At 41.9% G+C, this 21,390-nt stretch overlaps 1 protein-coding gene across 1 annotated transcript in view; it reads right to left on the bottom strand.

Annotated features, from left to right (window-relative positions):
- The window catches only part of GBF1 (golgi brefeldin A resistant guanine nucleotide exchange factor 1), a 48,322-nt gene extending 33,283 nt beyond the window's left edge, over window positions 1-15,039 (bottom strand). The window contains exons 1-7 of the mRNA XM_009866307.1: window positions 14,901-15,039; window positions 12,136-12,285; window positions 6,926-7,044; window positions 6,205-6,313; window positions 5,783-5,843; window positions 4,063-4,117; window positions 2,501-2,599 (exon numbers count right to left, since the gene is read on the bottom strand). Coding sequence (XP_009864609.1) covers window positions 2,501-2,599; window positions 4,063-4,117; window positions 5,783-5,843; window positions 6,205-6,313; window positions 6,926-7,044; window positions 12,136-12,285; window positions 14,901-15,039 — 732 coding nt within the window. The remainder of the gene's footprint in view (window positions 1-2,500; window positions 2,600-4,062; window positions 4,118-5,782; window positions 5,844-6,204; window positions 6,314-6,925; window positions 7,045-12,135; window positions 12,286-14,900) is intronic.
- Between the last annotated feature and the right edge of the window lie 6,351 nt (window positions 15,040-21,390).

Here is a 21,390-nt window from a genome sequence, read left to right as displayed (position 1 = left end):
AACTGATCTCCAAGTTTTAGCTATGTTACAGTTTCCTTGAGCTTGTTAATTAACAACAGATTCAGAATTACTTTGCCCCTTGGTATTTCTTCCAAATTTTGCAGCAGGAACCCCCTCGTAAATCACAGTTTCTGACAAACACTTATGTGACATGCATGCAGCTAAAAATAAATTTTGTAGATTTCAGAATGTTTTAAAGTGCTTATGGATCACAATCCTTTTATCTAAAAATTGTCAGCTCTCTCATCTACAAGCAAACTACAATGACAGTTGCATAGCTTTAAAAAAAATTGCAGAAGCAAACAGAAATGCTTGATGGAAAGGTTTCACCAGTGTCAAGGGGGGCTATACGTTGTTTTAACAAACACACTCTGAGTCTGAGAATTCTAAAACAATACATGTATCAAAGGACAGCAAGGTAGTATCTTTCATTCTGTATTTTGATTAAATTAAAAGGTAACAAACTCACAACTTCTTGCTTATTATACTGGTATAAAACCATTTAAAAAAACCCAAAACAAACTTGCACAGTTTGATTAAGGAACTAATTCTAATGCTTTTTATCTTGAATAGCAAGACATTTCCTGATTTTGCTAGAAAGTTTGGTTGCATGTTAACAGGCTGCAATTTTAAATGTGATGTTGCTTTCTTGACTAAATGCTGCAGCTAAATGGCCTTTAATATATCATTAAAATATCCTGAATTTTAAACATAACCTAAAATTCTCCTTCTCTCTCCAATGTTCAGTGATAATATTGTTGCATTAGTCTGCTAATCATCAACGTCCTTCAGATTAGATTAAGCTTGTACTTTCACAGTAAAACCACCTGAAGTTAGTATTTAAAAGCATTCTTTAGAAATCAGAGAAGAGAGGGAGCGCAGAGCTATTGTTTGCTCATCTTGGAACTCAGTACAGACTCCACTACATTCATCTGAGTTACCTTTGCATAAAGAAATGTGTACACAAAATTGTAGAAGAAAAAAAATGTAAAGACGCAAATGCTTCCTTTGATAGATGAGATTTCAACAATAAAACTACAGCTAAAGTCTAGGAAGGTGAAGAAAAATGTAGTACTACAAGATTCTTTTTAAAGGGTCTGTGAGATCTCATTTTTCTACAAGCCACCTTACCTGCACTCGTTTGTTTTTCCATAAGATACTGTAAGCCTCAAGAGAAAAGGGCAGGGGCCAATGATTAGTAACTAGAGTGACGATACTAAAACATGAGCTCATTCTAGATGCAGCATGGAACCCGTCAGCACACCAAGTAGCGTTCAAGACACAAAAGCATGCAGAGAGAACGCAGTCCACGATCCAAGTCCTTGAGACACCGATGCAGTCCAGTCACCTCACTTACCTACCTGCCTGCCTGTACTGCAAGAGCTAATGAAGTTTTGAAACCTATTTATGCATCTTAGGCAACTATAAACATAATCCACACTCAAAATCCGTGAAAATTCAGATTTAGGTTCCTCCTGACTCCCACCGCAGAACCCAATATTTAGCCACACTTTCTAACGCAGAGGGTAACATTTCTTAGTATTTTCTTCTGTGCAATTCTGCAAAAACCTCCAAGTCTCCAGCCAATGCCTTTCCAAACAATTCTGACCATAGACACAGGAAAAAAGAATGGCAAATGCATCTCTACATGTTCAGCTCCTTTCGGACCAAATAGCATTAATGACAGGTAAGAACTATAGCTACATTAAGTTTATGAGACAACACAGAAAACTGAGAAGAGTCTCATCTAAGCTAGTTCCTCGAGGTTTCTATGATTGGTCCAAACCCAATAATCTGCAGGCCTACAGTACTTTTTCAGAAGTGTTTTCTAGGGGCACTAGCAGGGACTAACACAATTCATAATTCAGTTCAGCCCCACTCATTCTCCATTAGCAAATAATGTGCTGGGAACCATATCTAATTTCAGTAGAAACATGGCTAAAGATGTTGAAAATGTACAGCAGTCTCCACCAAAAAAGCTTTACAGAGCACTGAACTCCGTGGCCCTGTACCAAGTAACAAAGCTCAGAGATTCACCTTGAGTAAAACTATTCCAAGTGTGCTGGGCTAAGGGACTCCTCAGGTATGCTGCTACATCTATAACCAAGAACGAGAAGCTAAAACACACAATGTTTGAGCCTTCAGAGAGCCATCTACTTTTTTTTTTTTTTAATGCTTATTTTCTTCAGTTTTTGACCCTCACAGAGGAGTCAAATCTTGCCCGTGCCCTCCCACTCCCTTCCTTCAGAGGATGCCATCGTAGCGACTTGGTGGCACTCCCCAAGGCACTGAACACTGCAAAGACCAAGGTCTCTCCCTCCCAACCCTGTGCCAGCTGCAGCCACAACACTGCAAAGCAACCGCGGCATGCACTGTCCCCAAAAGCCATGCTGTGTCAAAGGAGTGGAGGGCGACTTGCTGCACACAACTATCTCTCAGGGGGTGTTTACAAGAGAAGGAGGAGGGGAATAAGGTAAAAAGGGAGAAGGGAGAGAGAGACCTTCAGGTTCTTAAAGAACAATACCCTCTCTAATTGGTTCAGGGCTTTGGGCTGTTCCCCACTACTTAGCTCCAGTTTGTTCAGGAGACAGGAAGAGATCTGTGAAAGATAGGCAAACACGTGATTTAAACAAAGCAAAATAAACCTAAAGAGAAGAACAACCTGGCAGAGCGCAAGTCTGCAGGGCAGACTCCTGGCATGCACAGCGAAGAGACAGCACAAGGGAACTGCACAGACCAAACACAAGACAGAGCATCACTTAACTGAGCTGGGAGCAGCCATCGCTCAGTAAGGGTAGCCTTCCTAAATTCAAATTCACCTTCACTTTACACCTTCTGTACACAGACTGTGCCAAATTCTGATACCGGCAGTACGTGAGCCCGATCTCTTTTAGCTTTCCTCAGGCCAGCCTACCATCATCACAAATCTTGCCACCTCTCCCACAGCAAAGGAAACAAGCAGTCACTAGGTTACTATGCAAGAAGTAAAGCCTCAAGGCAGTTTCAGATTCCCACAAGTTAATATTCAGTCTCTCAAAACACTGCTATGCTGGCTCTAAAATTTACATTTACTCAATGTTGCCACTTAACTCATTAAAAATAAAAACAGATGGAAATCACAGCGCTATAAACAGTATTTCAGTGTTAAGTTCAAAGGTGATAATTTCTTCTCTAGCGCTCTTCTTCCCATCCTGTTGCTCTCAACTCTCAACAGTAAAATCCTGTATCTTTACTGACATTCTTTATAAGACATGTAAAGAATATATTTGTATAGAAGGATATACGGGGTTCCTCAAACGGACCTCCCTCCACCTAAGAAATTATTCCATTAATAATCATGTAAGGTCACACTTATAGTATTTGCCCTACTGAATCCAGCTGCTAAAAACATCACTGCGCAGAGGTGGCAGTGTTGAACAGACCTGGACCTTCCACTCTCAGAAAATCATGCATTTAGAGAAAGGAAGAAAAAGAATAGTCTACTTTGATTTGGCTGCTAGTAGAGATGGTATTGCCCCTGTAAACTAAGGTTTCACTACAGAATGCTGCTCCTTCTAGAAGCCACCAAAGCTTTTTCTGTAATAGCCCAATTTCATAATGCTTTCATGCTGTTTCACCAGCCTCAAAAAGTTTCCTTTCTACATGACAAGAACTGGACAAATACATCCCGAGAGTTCAGTATCAGACCTGTTGCAAACGAAGAAATATCAGAAAGAAGCTGGAGAGAGAGCGGAACACAGCAAATTATCAGACAACATCACCATCAGGTCCTATAACTTGCTGAGGTTCTCTAGCCCACAGCAGCTGATGGCTGTTCCCAGAATCCAGAAGGACTCACTTAGGCAGCAGTATCATTAACAAGATTAACTACGGGACTGTGTGGGCTTAATCTCACAAAATTAATGAAGCTATGTCAGTTTATGTGCTAAACATGCTAACATGCTTTTTCAGTGAACTAGGGACTTGTAGGAATGAAGAAACACAAGTGTGAAAACAAACAATATAGAGATGAGCACAAGCCCGAGACAAGAGCAGAACAGCCACCACAGTGCTCAGTCTTACCTTCTTCATGTTCGCTCCCATGTAGCTTTTAGGCTCTTCTTTAAACTGAGGCAATCTGAAAGACAAAGAACAAGCTAAGATACATAAGCTTTACTGGATTAACAAGAAGGTGGGAAAAAAAAGACAGACTGGCCTTCTTCGTCAAAAAGAGACTCTCTTAGTTTCGGTCCCTACCAAAATCTGCTGAGGAAAAAAACACCCAAAGTACAGATGAGAAGTGCTTTGCATGCTATTGCTGCTCATGGCATATTAATTTTCACTGTTAATGGTCAGGTAAACACAGTTTCTTTTCCTTCAGTGTATGTTTTCAGCAGTTGACTAACTAGATGGGTTCAAAACAGGTTTCTTTGATGCTGCTAAAAACAGCTGCAGGCAAGAATGCTGTCTGTGCCAAGACTCTAGCAACGTCCATGATATCACTAGTCACAGCAACCTTCATTAGCTTCATAGAAACCCCAGTGGTTATCCTCTATTCTGCATCACATAAACACAACGATGGTGCACAGTGGATCTAAGTTTAAGCTGAATGCTTTGCGCCACACAGTCCCTGTCTCAGAAGTAAATGAGGTGGATTGTTCTCGTCTGTGCCAGCAAATGACAAACGTGTACAGCTCTACAGCCCCACACACTCTGCTCTCCCTTCTGTTCCTTTACTACAGTTCTATCTTGGCTTGCTGAAGGGAAAAAAGCCTTGCAGCACAGCTTTGGCTGTTGCTTTTTCTGGAAAGCAAGATGGCCAAACCACCCCTGCAGTTGCTTTCTTTGCTTTGCTTATCTAACACAATGTCCACAGGCACAGATGGTGGTGGTGCCTCCAAGCTTTATCAAGAAGGGCAGAGGAGAGGATAGACAATAAGTAATGAATAAGCACCAAGTAAAATTCACATATGCATTTGGAGAAAAAGTAATGAGGTCTCCTCTCTTCAGAGAGTTTGATTCTGACTCTGTCCTACTTCATCCAGTGCACTGCATGACATGGGGTGCACAGAGAAAAAAAAAAAAGCCTGAGATCCCACTGGAACTGAGTGTGACAATGGAAAAAAAATATTACGAGAGCTGTGTTTACAGGCTGTCACTTTTACTACATTCCCTTCCTATGAAAAGCATTTCTATATCTGCACATTTCCTTTTCACAACATCCAGAGAAAGTCTATGATTACTCTGCTGTTTGGAGGAACAGTTTTGAAGTTAACTAACTCACTTGAGTTTAAAAGAAGTAATCTTAATTACCTGAAGGGCACTGAAAAGGGCAGAACATTTGTGCAAGACATATGATCTCAAGAGTTTAAAATTATCTTTGATATGTGAGGTCAAATCTCTCCGCTTGAAATCAACATGTGGCTATTCAACACCATTTCTATTCTCTCTCCTGAGAAGAGCTATATTTTTAGAGCACTTTTCAAAAATTTTTGTGTTTTTTTTTTTTTTAAGTTTGCTTTCTCTGTCCTCAAACTGGTTCCCTATCCTAAAGCTCTTCATTACTTGGCTGTCCATCTCTCCTCAAAGGACACCTTAAACCAGGCAACCTTCCCTACCTCTGTCTCCCTGCAGTCTGACAGGGTCAGCCCAAGAGAAAAGTGCCAAATCCTTCATCTCCTTCCACCTCTAAATAATGACCATTTTGGATGATTTTTCTGAGGGCCCTTAAGTGGAACTGTGGAATCTTTCTGTCCTTAGAGGGCCATCTCAGCAATGCTGAGGCAAATACAAGCAGGTTTACCTTGTGAAGAGCAGCTGCACCATGTCGACCAGAGTGTGCTCTGCAGATTTTCTCAATAACTCTGCGAAGACAAAAACAAATAACACAGGTGTCATTACTCAGTGTGATATTATCAAGAGGCTTCTTCAAGCAGACACCCCTCCGAGCCTTGTTTACAGAGATTACTGCAAATTTATTAAAACCACCTCCAACACCGCATTGCTGCAAATGGGCGTATTATCACAAGGTGGCGCCACAAAGCTGGGGAAACACAGCGGTCAAAAGCTGCACAGAGCTCCCCCAACGCATCTTCCATGAAGTTGTACAAAGACACAAAAATATACAGCTCGGCAGCTTTCCACGGCTGCAGGTTCTACAACAGGACTAGTTAACGCCGAGGAAACCCGACCGTTTCTTAACTTCAGAAGTATGAACAAACCCACCGCTGAGTCTCATTTCAAAGCATATGCGGAAACAGGACTGCATGATCTCGCACACGGATTCATTGGTGAGGTGGGCTCCCACTGGGGTGAGCAGCAAGGTCCTCAAAACCTGCAAAGAACGGTGCACACATGACCCACAGTACAATGACAGCTGCATGGATTTTCACGAGAAGGCTGGCCTCCTCAGGAAGGACTGCCATTGAGCAGAAAACCTAAGGGTTTTCCAGGAGTCGTAACAGACTGAATGCTCCGCTCAAGAAACGACAGATAGGAGACAAGAATGATTTCCCAATTCACTTCTAAAAGAGGTCCAATATATTGCATGCTACCCAATATTCATTCAGTAACTAGCTACTTGCTCAAAGGTACAGGGACTGAAGAGGTGTTTAGTTCATAGGTTTGTCTCTACAGAGAATTTTTCTTACAAGTAAGTCTGAGAGCTCCATATGCTTAATTTACCCCTCAATAAGAAAGAACATGCACAAGACAGGATCCACATTATCAAGCCCTTAACTTAAAAATCATTTCATTTAAGCTTTTAATTATTTTCATTTGGAAAAGCTTTTACCACAGGTACATGAGCCATCTGTTTAAAAATACAGTCTGTCACTAAGCTCCTACAGAGTCAAAACATTGCTCCCTCCTCTTCATCTCCATGTAACAGGATATGTTCCACAACGGGCAGCAACCATTATGGTAATTACCATTTCTTTCCACTTACCTGTAGGATTTTCATCAAGACAACCTCATCGCTCGCATGATCCGTCCCCACAAATCGGGCATGAGTGACAGCATCTGCCATGTTCTCCATCCCCTCCGCTGTGCCCTCATGGCTGGGATCTGAGTAACAAAATAAAAATATATGACAGGGAAAGGTCACCTACAGCCTACCACCTCTGTGGGGAGACATCTACACAGAGATACTTTGACGCCATCTGCCTCCTTCATTCCTGTGAGTCTGAGTGAGTTGACCCTACAAGAGCAAAACTCACCTCCCAGAAAGTTTTTAGAAGTGAGAGCTTTCAGAAAAACTTTATCAAGAGTCTGTTTACATTTGCAAAAAGATGTAACTTAACAAAGAAAGGAATTCCAATTCAGTTGTTACTCGCTCTGTATCAGATGTTAATTTGTAAGACTGTGTCCTGCTCCCTACAACATAGTACAATCAGCTGTTAAATGCATTCAGTTCCTCCTCGGGAACGAAGAGGAAAAAAGCTCTTAAACCTAGGGAACCTCAAATTTACTCCTATGAGGAGAAAATGCAAACGGGTTCCACTAGATTGAGAAGGAAAAATTGTCTCTTGTTCTACACCCCTCCCAAGGAATAGGAGCTGGGGAAGGAATGGACCAGTAGCTTTCCCCAGAGAGAACAGGAGACAGACGGAACTGCAGTTTAGATATCCAAGTTGCAGGCCTCCCGCTTCAATCATTCATCGAGGGTCCTTCTCTCCATTTTCTGTCTTTTGTAGCTGCAAACAACGGTGCAGTTGAGAGAATGCTTAGGACGAGATTGTTGCTAGTAACCCTATCTTGTGTCACGTTACGGTGGCTTCAGAAAAGCTGCCCCCGGCTTTGATTTCATTCTCACTTAAACAATACAGTACTGGGCAAGAATCTTGTTACCCTCTTACCTAAACAGTCACTAGGAAAGAAAAGAGACAACCTAAACACTAGTTAATACCTCATTAATTGGCAATAGGGCCTCTCAGACTCCAGCAAGAACAAGGCTGACAGAGGAATCTTGTATACTTGTGGGGAGGAAGCTTTGCAGACTCCCTCTTTGAGTCCAGTTGTGTTCACACCTAGTGGGGGCTAAGCCCCAGGCATTAAAGCAAGCTGCCCTTACAGTGGTGACTCTGAGGGGCTGCAGGATAAACTTCTCATAGTTGCATAAACCCGAAAGGGTTTTCTCTGTTTACTTCAGAATCCCATAAATCTGCGTAGGAACAGCACTTCACTTTTGCTCTCTCTTACACAACCCTGTTAAGAGCTGAGCCTGCCTACTTTCAACATAGTTCTCTCTCACACACGCAAAAATCTTGCGCAGTTCAGAGTGAGTTCTGGTTCCTCTCCTGGTTTGCTAGTCAAACCCCATTGAGCTATCCAGGAGTGTTCTAAGACCAATCGGTCATTTTTCACCTGCTTCAGCAGCAGCACTCGATGGGATACCCAACTCTGATACTGGGGAGCATTAGACAGGAGGCCTGGCTGTCAGAGGCAGTTCTCTGTGTACCTTCAGTAACGGTTTAAAATCTAGTTAGAAGCCATCACCCTTCACGTCATTGAGGCAATAAAATCAGCCATATGTTCCTGCCCCACGCACTCTTATCTACAAATGGAAAGAATAGCTTAACCCACCAACGGTGATGTAGGATCATACTAAATTGCCTCAATGAAATCAGGCAAAGGTCAGTGGTGTTACAATGTCAGCATCAACCCTTAGCGTTGCTGTTAACCAACCTCAACAACCACAGTGGAAAGCAGCTCAGCAGGCATCAAGAGGAAAAAGCCACTTGCTGCAGAAAAGGCTCCCACAGGCAGAATACACAGATTCACTTCACTGTTGCCTCTTCCAGCACATGTAGGTTGCTCCAGGCTTACACTAAATCCATTCTCATACTAAATCCAAAACACAGCACTGCAGCAGCTACTAGGAAGAAAATTAACTCTCTCCCAGATGAAACCAGGACAGGGATACATTAAGCCATAGTTATGGATAAAGAGTCTGCGAAAAGGAAATGCAAGCAAGTTGCGTGTATGCTTCTTTAACATATCTACGACTATTGCTTTGCTGTTCTAGTGCCTACCTTCAACACTAATAAACACACCTCTCTCCCAACACACATCACGCCTCACTACTTCAGTCCTGGCTCCCTGGAACAGCTCTACAAATTCAGGTCAATTTATAAAGCCTCTTGAGTTCAATTAAAAGCACAGATACTTCTACAGATACAGAAAAGATCAACCCGCTTCTTTGTTCCCCTGTGAGAAAACAGTACAGAAAGACATGTCAATGCCTGCTCAGAATCACTAACAAAAATAAGTTTCTATGAAGCAAAATATCAGTTTGAAAACTGCCACCTACAATGCAAAGGTCTGGAGACTCCATCTAGACGTACACATTTCATATGGCGTGTACTCTCACAAAAGGTAGGCAAAAGAATAAGCAGAAAAAAGAAAATCCAGGCTCTCAACCACCAGGGAAATCCAGGAAAGCCAGAAGCCTGCTCAGTAACACCTTTAATGGAACTAAAATAAATCACCAAGGAGACAGAGAAAGTGGAGGTGAGAACAAGCTTTAAACTCCCCAAACAGCAAATCCTCTTTCTGGAAGCTGAGCAACAGCTACTCACAGATAACGAAGTTTTCAGGAACACCAGGGAAAGTTAACTTTAGAAATGGAGCCAGAAGCTGCTGTGGACACACTCTGATAAATAAAAAGAGCACATACCGCTTCTGAGGAAAATACAAAAAATACAGTTCTGAAATTCAGCTACTAGTCTTCCTACAGCTACTGTTTGAGCTCATCAAAAAGGCTGACAGCCAGCTAGTGAAAAACTGCTGAGTAAGGAAGTAACTAATCTGAGGGATAAAAATCAACAGTTTAGTATTGTTGTGCAGTTTTCTTGCGCATTAAAAATTACTATGTAGTTTATCGACCGTAACTCTTGAAACAGTAGTGCTTACTTCAGAGCAGAGGATAATCTCTTTAAGGTTAATATTCCTACTTAAACACACTCATGGCATGTATAAAGTCATTTCATCTGACTGAGATGTGATTGCATGCTATGTAACATCAGCAAACTGCTGCAACCAACAATCTCAGAACAGATTTTTGTAATTTGGACCACTAGGGATCAGAAATCTTATGGGCTATTCAAGAATTATTCTTTTCTAACTGGTTTTAAAACATATCCCTCAGCAATACTGGCATGAGAATTAGACAGATAGCCAGCCACCTGCTGACACGTGACAAACTAAGAAAAACAGTGAGACGGCATGAGGATTAGCAATTAAATGCCTTGGAAATAGGAAAAGAAAGTAATTTTAAACAAAGATAATTATCAGAGAAGTTTGGCCCTTTCACTGCCCACTGGTTTTTAATGCAGCGTGTCCACTCACAGAACAGATGCAGCCAACGTCGCTTTTGGAAAAAGTGCTGGTTTCACCTGTCAGTTACGCAGGCCCCAAAATGCACCATAAATACCAGCCACACCGAAATTCCCCACTGTGGTTATGCCAGAGGCCTGCCTTCCTTCTTCTGTGACGTTTGACACAGATTCACGTATTCAGGCAAGATACTAGCTTCTCCTATCTTCAGGCAAACAGCCTTTAGCCTGCCTTATATTACAGAGAGAAATATGCAACCACAAAGCTTTAATGTGACAACACAACCCTAGCCAGATGTTCAGTCAGCACCACTAATCCCAGCCTCGCTGGTATCTGGTGCAGCACAAAGGACAAGGCCGCTGTGAATGTCACCTGAAGCAGCAACAGAGATCTTAGATTACCCATTCTGCTCCACCACGAAAGCCAAGCAGAGGGTCTTTGCCACCGCCTACTACAAAGATACACTCTCACCAACAGTGACAGGGATGTGCCCTTGCCGGAGTGACCTCATTAATATCCTAAATAACAAGCGGCTAAAGGAAGGCTACAAACCCGTAACCACATTTTTTCCCGTTTCTGCCTCAAATCAAGTATTTGTAGTCAGGTGCCTGTGCTGACATTTGCTGGGACGTGTGATATCGGCCTGATGTTCTGACCCCACACAGACCAAAAAAGCCCAGGAGAAGAGTCTATCCCTCAGTCTATGTTGAAACAAATATGTTTTGCATTATTGCTTAGTCCTTCAGAGGGACACATTTTACAGGCTGATTTATTAAGATTTCTTTGTGAAGTGACATCAATACTGAGTCATTTTAGTTACTTTTTTTGCCACTTAATTACATCCAGTACTGCTCACCAATTGATGTCTTGATACATTAAATTTAATGTTGGGTCTTGCCTACAAAAGTGCTCTGCATCTACATCAAGCCCTTTCTTTCACTAACTTTCCTCATGCCAACTCTGAAGAACAAAATACTTAATGCTAAAAATTGAACAGTGTTCACTTAAAACGTGAGGAAAAAACCCAAGAAATACGAACTTAGTGGGGAGGAAGATAGGTAAAATAGTTTTCTCCAAGTAAGACCATTTATAAACAAACACAGATAACAAGTTTTGTAGTTCAGGTATGATCAGAAACTACTAATAGAATTTACGTAGAATAATGAAGGACCACTAACAACAGGATGACACACTGAAGGCAGACAGAAAGCCAGCTAATGAGTTACTACAAGCCAGCTGAGCCATGGGAACTGACCACATGCACATTATCAGTCTTTCACAAACATAAAGGAGAATGCGCACATTTGAAAGTCTGGGTGGCGGCAAAACTGTCTCTGCCACGACAACTGTGACAAGTGAAGAGTTCTGGCACGCCAGGGTCTGGGACCGGGCAAAAAAAACATCACTGCTCTAGCGCAGAAATATTAGTCCACCAAACTAAATAAAATCCTACTGTGTTTCTCCATATTACAATGTTGTAATCCAAGCTGGTATTCTCCCCTCTCAGGCCCTTCTGCTCAGGATTGCATTAAAGAGCAGCCAGTAATCACCACAGCTGGGCAGCGGCCGTAAGCACGGGCAGCAGCCAGGGCAGACTGGAAGCTCTGGCTCCGTTTGCAGCCAGTGCTCGAGTGCCACAAACGACCAGGAGGTACAATATTAACAAACTGCAGATGCCTGTTGTCCCAGCATTAACGACAATTCTCTTATTTCCCCAATCTCCTCATTAAAACCCCAAGCATGTATCCTGGCCAAAGACACGTCTCAAGGAGATACGTTTGGCTGGCGTTTTGGTAAATCCCAGGAAGCCACATAACATACCTATTAGTGCATATGAGAGGAACTTATTCACGGAGGTAAGGGCCAATCCAGTTATGGGGCCTGTAGTGTCTTCAGAACGGATTACTTCCAGGAAAGGCCGAAGAAAGATGTTGGGTTCAATTTCAGATAGCTCTGTTAAAATAAAAATAATTTTAGAGAAGTTAAATTAGTCTTGATTCATTAGGATTCATTTTCTCATTAAGAATCTACAGCAAGCTCAATCTCAGAGGAAAGAATCCTGCAATAGGTTAGATTCAGGAGGCTGGTGGGAAGGTCAGCGTTTCCTTAAACATACATGCACACACACACACAGACACAAATATATATATATTTTTAAAAGCAATGTTTTGTGAAGTTCACTTTCTTGTCATCTTCAAAACAGACTTCTGGAGCCTTCTAAAACAAATTCTATTGCAAGAACACTCTGTAAACATCAGAGACACTGCTGCCCAAATTCAGGCTTTAATTAACTGGCAGATACGGTTGTATCTTCCTAATACTCCTGGAATTGTGTGATCATATGAACTACACAGACCCTGCCCCACCTTTTGCCGCTTCTGTAACACCCCACTACACGTACAGTCTCATGCTAATTGCACGCAGAGTACAAATGTGCAACCAGGTTAGCTGGATCTCTTGGAGCCTGTTGCCTGAATACAAATTGCATTTCTGCAGTACTAGGAGACAGAAAAAAACCACAAGACAAATAAAATTTAAAAACTCTTTTGTCTTGTTCTCAGAATATCTGTATAAGCCTCTCAACCAAAGAGGAAAAAAGGGCACTGTACCTGCTGCTTTGAACAGCAAGTATCCTCTCTAAAGCTGCAATACAAGAAGGCAGATGCACTGAGCTGTTGAGCTGAAGAAAGAACAACTAATGAGCTTTCCTAAACTTTTCAAGATGGAATGAAAAAGAAATACAGAAAAAACTAGCCAGAACCAGAGAAAGTGAACAAAAAAACCCAAAGAAGCAAACAAACAAGCAAAAGAAGATACCAAAACCCATACACAAAAAAGTCCCCCCCAAAAGGTGACACAAATAATCAAGGTAAGAGGAGTCCTGAGGAGGGTTTAGGAGCAAAAGCATTAAAAAGCAGGTAAAGGCAACCACAGTAAAGCCAGTACATAGGCAAAGAAGAATGTATTAAAAGTAACTTAGATAAACCTGGGACCCAAAATATTTACAAACACACAGCTCAACTTGCCAAAACCGACATTTTACCTTAATAAGCGTTAACCAGTCTAATGACTAACAGTGTCACAGGAACACTGGCATTTATATTCTTGATGATCCAATATTGCATTTATCTGTCATAGGAGCTTCTCTGAGGCGGGGGAGAAAAAAGCCTGCAAAATTCCTGCATCCTTAGACAAACTGCTGCTTTTCTATCTACCAACATAACTAAATTATTTTACTTTAAAAAAAATAATTTCCAAATCCTCCTGACTCTGAGATAAGTGAAATCCCATTTAATCATAGTTCCTACTGAAAAGCCTTAAGTATCAAATTAAAAAGCCTATCAGAAAGCATGTTACCATAACTGTGACAAATTGTGGTGAGGAAGCAAAGGAGGACTAATGCAGTTTTTTGTTTTAGTTAAGACCAAGGAGAACACCACCAAAGAGCAATAGTTTTGCTATTAACTAAGGAAAAACTGCAATTAAAAAAAAAGAACTCTGGGAATCATTACACCGTCTCTTACCTTTCAGCCACCAGTTCAAATCAGGCCAACACCACTAACTTGTGAGAGGTTAAAAGGAACGTGATGATTTAATCTTTTTGGCTTCGGAACAACTCCCCCAATTTGTCAGATAATATCCCGGTGTGACATTACAATTGTGTCACCTCTCAATAGCTCATGGAAATGCAGAGGATCATAAGACGTGCTTTCATCGACGTTTATTTAAGTGTGCTTTATAGAACATTTGTCTTGTTACAAGCACTTGGACAACATTAAATATAGTAAGACTAGTAGGGATCAACACTCGAACTCTGCTTCCCCAAACAGATCCTTCTGATAGAACAGTCAGTACCATGATAATTTTGTCAATTCCTCCAGCCTCGTTCAAACCAGCGAGCCCCAGGATGGAGGAGCTGCACCTTGAGCAGTAAGTAAAACGGGATTTCAGCCGATGTACATAGCTGCACAGCTAGAATGAGATGATGAAGACAAACTTTCCAGCAGAGGATGCAGAGGTTACCACACTCTCCGTTACTCCATATACCAGACAACAAATAGGCATTTTCTTTATCAGAGTGCGGGGAGTTTCCATTTTTTTCTTTCAATTAAAGTTGTGAATCTTGATGTGGTTAAGATCAGATTCCCCTGCAGTTTAATTGGAATTCCCAACTTAGATGAAGATCACAAAACGGCTTGTCATAATTAGGATTTAATTTGGGCACATACTGTTGATTACACAGCAACTCTGAACAGCTTCCCCGATATTCAGAGACTCTGCTTTTATGGTAACGCAGCATTTTACATTAAGCTCTCTGAACTGGCAGTGTACTCTGTAAAACTGTTCTAGACTGGATAGTTGGTGCTGCGTTATTGAAAAAAAAAAAAGAATTAAAAAATACTAAAAGAGAAGGCAGTATTTTTAGCGCAACACTTGCCCACTAAAGGACTACAGTCCAAAAAAAAAAATCTAAATTTCAGTGAAGCACCAATCATGCTGCTAACTGTTTGCATCTGAGGAGTATTCACTTGATTACCACAACGAGCTCTTCTTACAAGCAGCATTTGCAGGCACTGAGGACTTACAGGGGTCATTGACTCCCTTTTCAAAGCAGAACTCAATCTCAGTAGCAGTGCTTGCTTCACCAGAAAGACTGGGAGCACGGAACAGCTCTTGCTCTGCAAGATTCTTGCTGAATCCTGTCTTAAAGCAGACGACGCGCATTGGCCGAAGTATCAGTTCAGCATCTGAAAGGGACACTAAAGCTACTTGGAAGTTTTTAACCAAGCAGAAATTTTGCAAACAAGTCAGTAAGTCAAAGATCAATCCCTTTAACTCAATCCTGTCGAGCTCAGTGAAGTTAGCTCAGAAGATCTCTCCTCAAAACGTTTTCAGAGCCTTAAACACTGGCAGCAGCAGCGTCCAGAACCAACCTGTCAGCCCGTTCACACCAACAACTGCAACTGCAAGGTGCGCTCCATGCGAGCTTTTGCTACCAGAGCTCAAGTTTAATTGAGAGCACAGAAGAGCAGGAACTGAATAATGCACTTTTCACAATACTTGGGTAAAGTAGGACCATTGTCTTTAAAGGGAATTGTTATGCCCAGGAAGTTAAAACTCTATGAAAGAGACACAGGAAAAGTCTTGATTTTTTTTGGCATCTAACTGTAAAAGCAATGCCATGCTTTCCTGAAAATATCTAAGAACATCAGAAAGGGCAGCAAAATCAATTATAATTTTAATAATTCCTTTGCAAAAACAAAGGCTGTATAAAGTAAATACTGAATGTTTGGAGGTACATACTTGAACTTTTATAAAAGCTTGTAAAAAAATCAGCTCTGATTTTGTAACTCTCTGATTCTTGCTCTGTCATATTCAGGTTCAGGCATTATAAGTGAGGAAACCATACTCAGTGAAAGACTGGAGAATTGCCCAGAGACATGTTTTTCCAAGTATGTTTCCTAGCAAAAAGCATTTCTCAGTGTTTGAACTAAAAAACAGTTCTCCACTTAGGTAACTACATTCAACTCTGAGGAAAAAACAAACCAACAAAAAACCTACCCCAAAAGCAACCAGCCCCACAATCATGACCTTAGCCTAGGGTATTAGAAAAGGAAAAATGGAACAAGTGTCAACAAGGAGATCAAAACTCTACTAGAGATTCCATCATGCAACTTTCCTTTTCAATCCACTCAAAGCTAGGGAAAATGATATTAAAATATGATATAGTCTTACATGGGCTGCTTTGGGGACAAATTGGAAAGCAATTCCCATTCTTTTCACATGGAACTTCAGGGAAGCAAACAGAGATCAGCATCAAAATTATATCCAAAAATGCTCAGCTAGCCCAAAGCAGTGCACAGAGATTGAGAAAAAGTGGAAGAATATCTTAAACAGTGTATCAGCCAACCTTTCAGGCTGGCAATTTGAATATTAGGACAGAATTCCTTCGAGACCACAGTGCTTTCCCTCATTCATCCTATGGATTATTTGCGCTTAGACACACATGTCTATAAAGATATTTAAACAACTAATTCACGTTTAAGCACCTAACTCCCATTTCAGCAATCCTATCCAGCCGTTCTGGCACTTCAGCAAACAAGCTGCACCAGACCTCCGGCGTCCCCTTCCTCCTGAAGTAGAGCAGCAGGTCCCCCTCGGAAGAGGTTTCTTATTGTTAGCAGCACACTGTTGGCACATTCCTGATCTAAAACGCTCACATAAGCTGCTTTCTCTGGCAGCTCAACTCTTCACTCCTGAATGACTCTTATCAGGATCGGCTATGCGTTCCGAATCAGAGGAAATGAACGAGAAAAAATTGTTTATGACAAGTTATTTCAACATCATTTGTCCCCAGGACAGGCAACTGCAACCCAAACCACATGACCTGGACTCCTCTCAGGCAGCAGCTGTTGGCCTTTGACGCCCAGCCTTCAGAAAGGCTGTCTCACTGGTATCCCACGCACCTCCCCACTGCAGACGAGCTCAGACAAGAGCAACGCTCCAAGCATGTGCTATTGCGTTCCCTGCCTGCACACAGAACTGTACAGCGAACTGGCACTCTCTTCGTAAGGTGAGAAAAAGACAGAGATAATGCTGTAACAGAGCAGAATCCAGCTCTTCAGGACTCCTGCCTAGGAGCTCAATGAGTTTACGCCGCAGAAAACTGAGGTACCAGCAAGAGCTTCCTGGCTTACCCTCAAAACCACTTTTTGCGAATGCTGCCCTTCTGGCCTACATGACTTGACATGCGTCTTATTCTCAGGTCACCCAGCAAACACCAAAACATTTTATCTTCTCACTGGAGGGTAGAAAGTCTCTGCAGTCTCTCTCAACAAGTTAAAGAGAAGAAAAGTTACAAGGAAAAAGGAGAAAATTGTACTTGCTTTTTAAAACAACCTCAAAGTATTGACTAGTCATTCTCTTCAGATTTTCAAAAACATTTCCGAAGTCTTAACTGCTGGAATAAATACTGTCTTAATCTCACCCAGATCAAAGTGCAGGGAAAGGAGAAACTCCTGTTGGTTAATTTAGAGATTAACAAATCTACCAAACAGAACTACAGTAACTTCTTGTTCTAAAAATCCGCAGAGCTGGAATTTGGTTCACACAGAGTCAGTTAGGTAACAGTGACAGAACAGTGCATGCATATTGCTTCTAACTCTCTCAGCAAAACTACAATTTCAGCAGGTCTAGAGCTGATGAGCAGAGGAGGTGTGTCTTCCCCCACCCCCAAACCAAATCCTCCAGACTGACCAAAACAGATGCCATCCCGCACCTGCAGTGAAAGCTGTGCGCCGACTTCTTCTAGCCAGGAAGTGCAATCCCACATTTAACTCCAGTCCACTAACGGCCACTGAATGTCGGGTAACAAGGGTAAAAAAAGCTGAGCGAGATGTTCCATGTTCATTTGTTCCTAAGTGCACGCTTCCCTTTGCGCAGTCCTGATACAGTCAAGGTTTCATGTGAAAAGAATCCTCTGCCACCTCTCCCCACAAGTGGTTTTGTTGTTGTTTTGGTCTTGTTTTTCTTGCAAGGTCTAAAACTGCCCTTGCAACATGCATAGCACATTTCTAGAGATTTTCTTATCTGAAATGAGAACAGATTGCTACTTCTATAGTTTGACCTAACAGCTAATGTGATCAGAGAAACCTCTAGTCTTACTTCCTGAAAATAATGATCATAGAATCACAGAATGATTAAAGTTGGAAGGGACCTGGAAGATCATCTAGTTCCAACCTCCCTGCTGTGGGCAGGGACACCTTTCTCCCATAGCCCAGGTTGCTCGAAGCCCCATCCACCCTGGCCTTGCACACCTCCAGGGATGGGGCATTCAAAACTTCCCCAGGGCAACCTGTTCCAGTGCTTCACCACCCTCATGGTGAAGAATTTCTTCCTAATATCTAATCTAAATCTACCCTCTTTCAGTTTCAGGCCATTGCCCCCTGTCCTATCACTACAAGCCCTTCTCCAGCTTTTCTGTAGGCCCCCTTCATGTATCGAGAGGCCACAAATGATGGCCATGTCCACTAAACAAGCAGTCATCAAAAAGAGAAGCCACCAAACATTCCTTACAGGTTTCCCAAAATACCATTGTTTTATCTCAGTCTAAGCTCTTAATAGATGAAGAGAACGGGAGCCTGACAGCTGGGGAGAAGATGAGGACTCAGGAGCTCCTCATTCCAGTTTCCAGAACATGTAAATACTGCAAGCTATTTTAAAAGTCTGCTGGGATTGCACAGCACACAAACTCACTGTGGGGATGTGGGGAGGCAAGCTTTGTGTATCTCTGAAATCAATACTTCACTATAATAAGCTTTACATATGATAGAAGCAAACATAGGCCCAAAATTAAGGCTGTTTAAGCCAATGAAGGGGAAGTGAGAATTAACTGCACTCCTTTTCAGTATGCCTGTAAAATATACCCTTCAGAACTAATTCCCTGTGAATTAAAGTGGTCATTCAGGGGCCCAGGCCCACCCTATCGAGGGAAACAGTGCCATTCACAGCCACACATGAATGCAAGGCTAGAATTACAAATGCAGTTTGACAGGGGGAACCCAGAGCTGTCAAGCCTGTTCTGTTTGCCTAATTTCATTACAATGGCACAAATGCTTTCATTTGTCACACTCCAGCTTCATGTGTTTATCCCCCTTTCATTAAACATGACTTTAACAAATGATTGTTCCATAGTGCCAAGATCTTGAGCGCCCCTCAGGACTGAGATTTTTATTTTGGGGAAGGATGACAGAATGCATACTGAGCATTTGACTCCTGACATCCTCTGGTCAGGGCAGCACACACTCAGCTGGAATAGTCTCCTACAGGAGCTATTTACCTCTACCAAAGCAGGAGCACTGAGAGTCCCACTAGAGTTAGCCATTACTTCCCAGGGGTTTCACCTGATGCCATGCTTCAAAATCAGCTGCTCTGACTCTCCATCAAAAATTCCAGGGCATTTTTTCACAAGCAGGTACTTGCTAGGGTTTCTTCAGCCAAAATTATACTGAAAACTCCATCTGTGTCTCCACTGTTATTCCAAGTGCTTTTCACCCAGCCGTAGTATTCTGTTCCAGAGGGAGTGGCATTATGAGAAGTAGAAGATACTTCATTTGCAAGGAAAACAAATGCCATAAACAGGAAGTGTGGAGCTACACACAGTGCAAGTCTGCACGGCTTCTGCCCAGATGGACTTAAAGCACATACACGACCGCTGACTTCTCCTTGAATTTTAACTTCAGTCTTACAGATTGCTGAGTGCAGAAAAAAACCAAGTTGTTGGGACAGCAGCGTATTTCAGAAGTTAAAATTGTTTAATTTTGTCCTTATTTCTTAGCACCAAGGAGATAGCAGAGATGGAAACAATTGTATCTTCACAGAGTTTTTTTTGAGCTATGGTTGTCAGTCTTAGTCAGAGGCTCTGCTTCACAGCAAGAATAGCTCTTGAAAAGTGGAGGCGTAATTTGGCGTAGAAAAGTTGAAGGTCCCCAGGAGAAGACCTTGCTACAAATCTTACAGTATTTCCTCCCATCTTGTGACCCGAATACCTCTGGAAGAACATCACTATTCTGATGAAAAGCCGCAAATCAATTAACTCTACATAGTAAAAGCCTACTGTTCCTAAACTGGTCTCCCATGAGTGTGTTTATCATAGAATCATAGAATGGCCTAGGCTGGAAGGGACCTTAGAGATCATCTAGTCCAACCTCCCTGTTGTGGGCAGGGACGCCACCTCTCGACTAGACCAGGCAACAAATGGGGACCAAGTGGGAATCGAACCCGGGACCTCGGTGCTGATCCTTGTTGTCAGCACTGCGCTCAAACCACTGTGTTTATTGCCAGCATGAACAGTTATAGTCATCCACCTTTATGTGTAATTTCAGTGCTAACCCATTTTTGCTTTTTATGTCATACCAGAGGATGAGCACTAGAGAAACACCTGATTATGCTAGCACATTCCAGAGAAAAATTAGATCAACACCCATGATTTGTAAAGCTACAGATGCAAATTCAGAATTACATAACTAAATTATGATCTCTGTTAGAGAGAGACTGATTGCTCTGAAGAAAAGGAGATGGGGAAATACAGCTGACCTGGGCCTCTGATAGGTTCTGGAATATACAGCTACTTCTGTGGTTTCAGACAGATTCAAGCTCTAAACTGTTAGTGCCAGTTGCACTTAACCCTACTCCAGGAAAATTGAACTCCTCAGCAGCTCTACAAAAAACTGATTTAAGAACCTATCCCATTCTGAAGGTGTTGGGGTGGGGTTTTTGTTGTTGGTTTTTTTCCATGGGTGGAAGTTACTTAACACAAAGCTCTGAACAACTTCCAGGAAATAGAAATCAACCTTCCCATATACCCAAGGAAAAAAACCCTTCAATAGACTAAATCACAATGAGTTTCACAGGTAATGGAAGTTTAACATCTATTCTTTAAAAAACAACATCAAAACATGTCTAAAACAGGGTGAGTGAAATACAGGTAAGCTTTACCTTTTGTCTCTGGTAGAACCAGCTGAAATTGTTTCAAAAAATGTCATACAGAAAATCAACACGCACATGACAACTGCCAGTTCTTCTGATGAACCTGTACCAGCTCTGACCTTCAGAACCCACGGGCACTCCTCTGATCCAATGACATTCAACTCTTAATGAAATTACTAAACCAAACTAAACCAAAGTAAAAAAGCAGTCATCCCATGACAAGTTCATCTGTCCTTGACCAAACACTGATAGTTATTGATCTTGCTGCTGCTGTGAATTAGGGCCAGGTTTCCCAAGGTTCCCTTCTAATACAAGGAAGAGAGCATGGCCACTCTAACAAGGCGGCCAAGGCTAAATGAAACCTACGGGGAATTGCATTGCACACTGCCAAGTCCAGAGGATGGACTGATCCCTCCATATTACTGACAGCACGAGTTTGATGTATGTCAAGTTTAAGCACTCTTTTTCTTCTCTAAAAGAAATTGGCACATGTCGAAGGAAGAGCAATTAGTCTGTGACACTCTACAGAACTCTATTCAGTCACTGGACTTGCTTCACTACGATATTTTACACATCTTGCACAGTACC

The sequence above is a fragment of the Apaloderma vittatum genome, unplaced genomic scaffold (assembly GCF_000703405.1).
Source record: "Apaloderma vittatum isolate BGI_N311 unplaced genomic scaffold, ASM70340v1 scaffold18723, whole genome shotgun sequence".
Classification (NCBI taxonomy): Eukaryota; Metazoa; Chordata; class Aves; order Trogoniformes; family Trogonidae; genus Apaloderma; species Apaloderma vittatum.
This window is presented reverse-complemented; position numbering and strand designations above follow the sequence as displayed.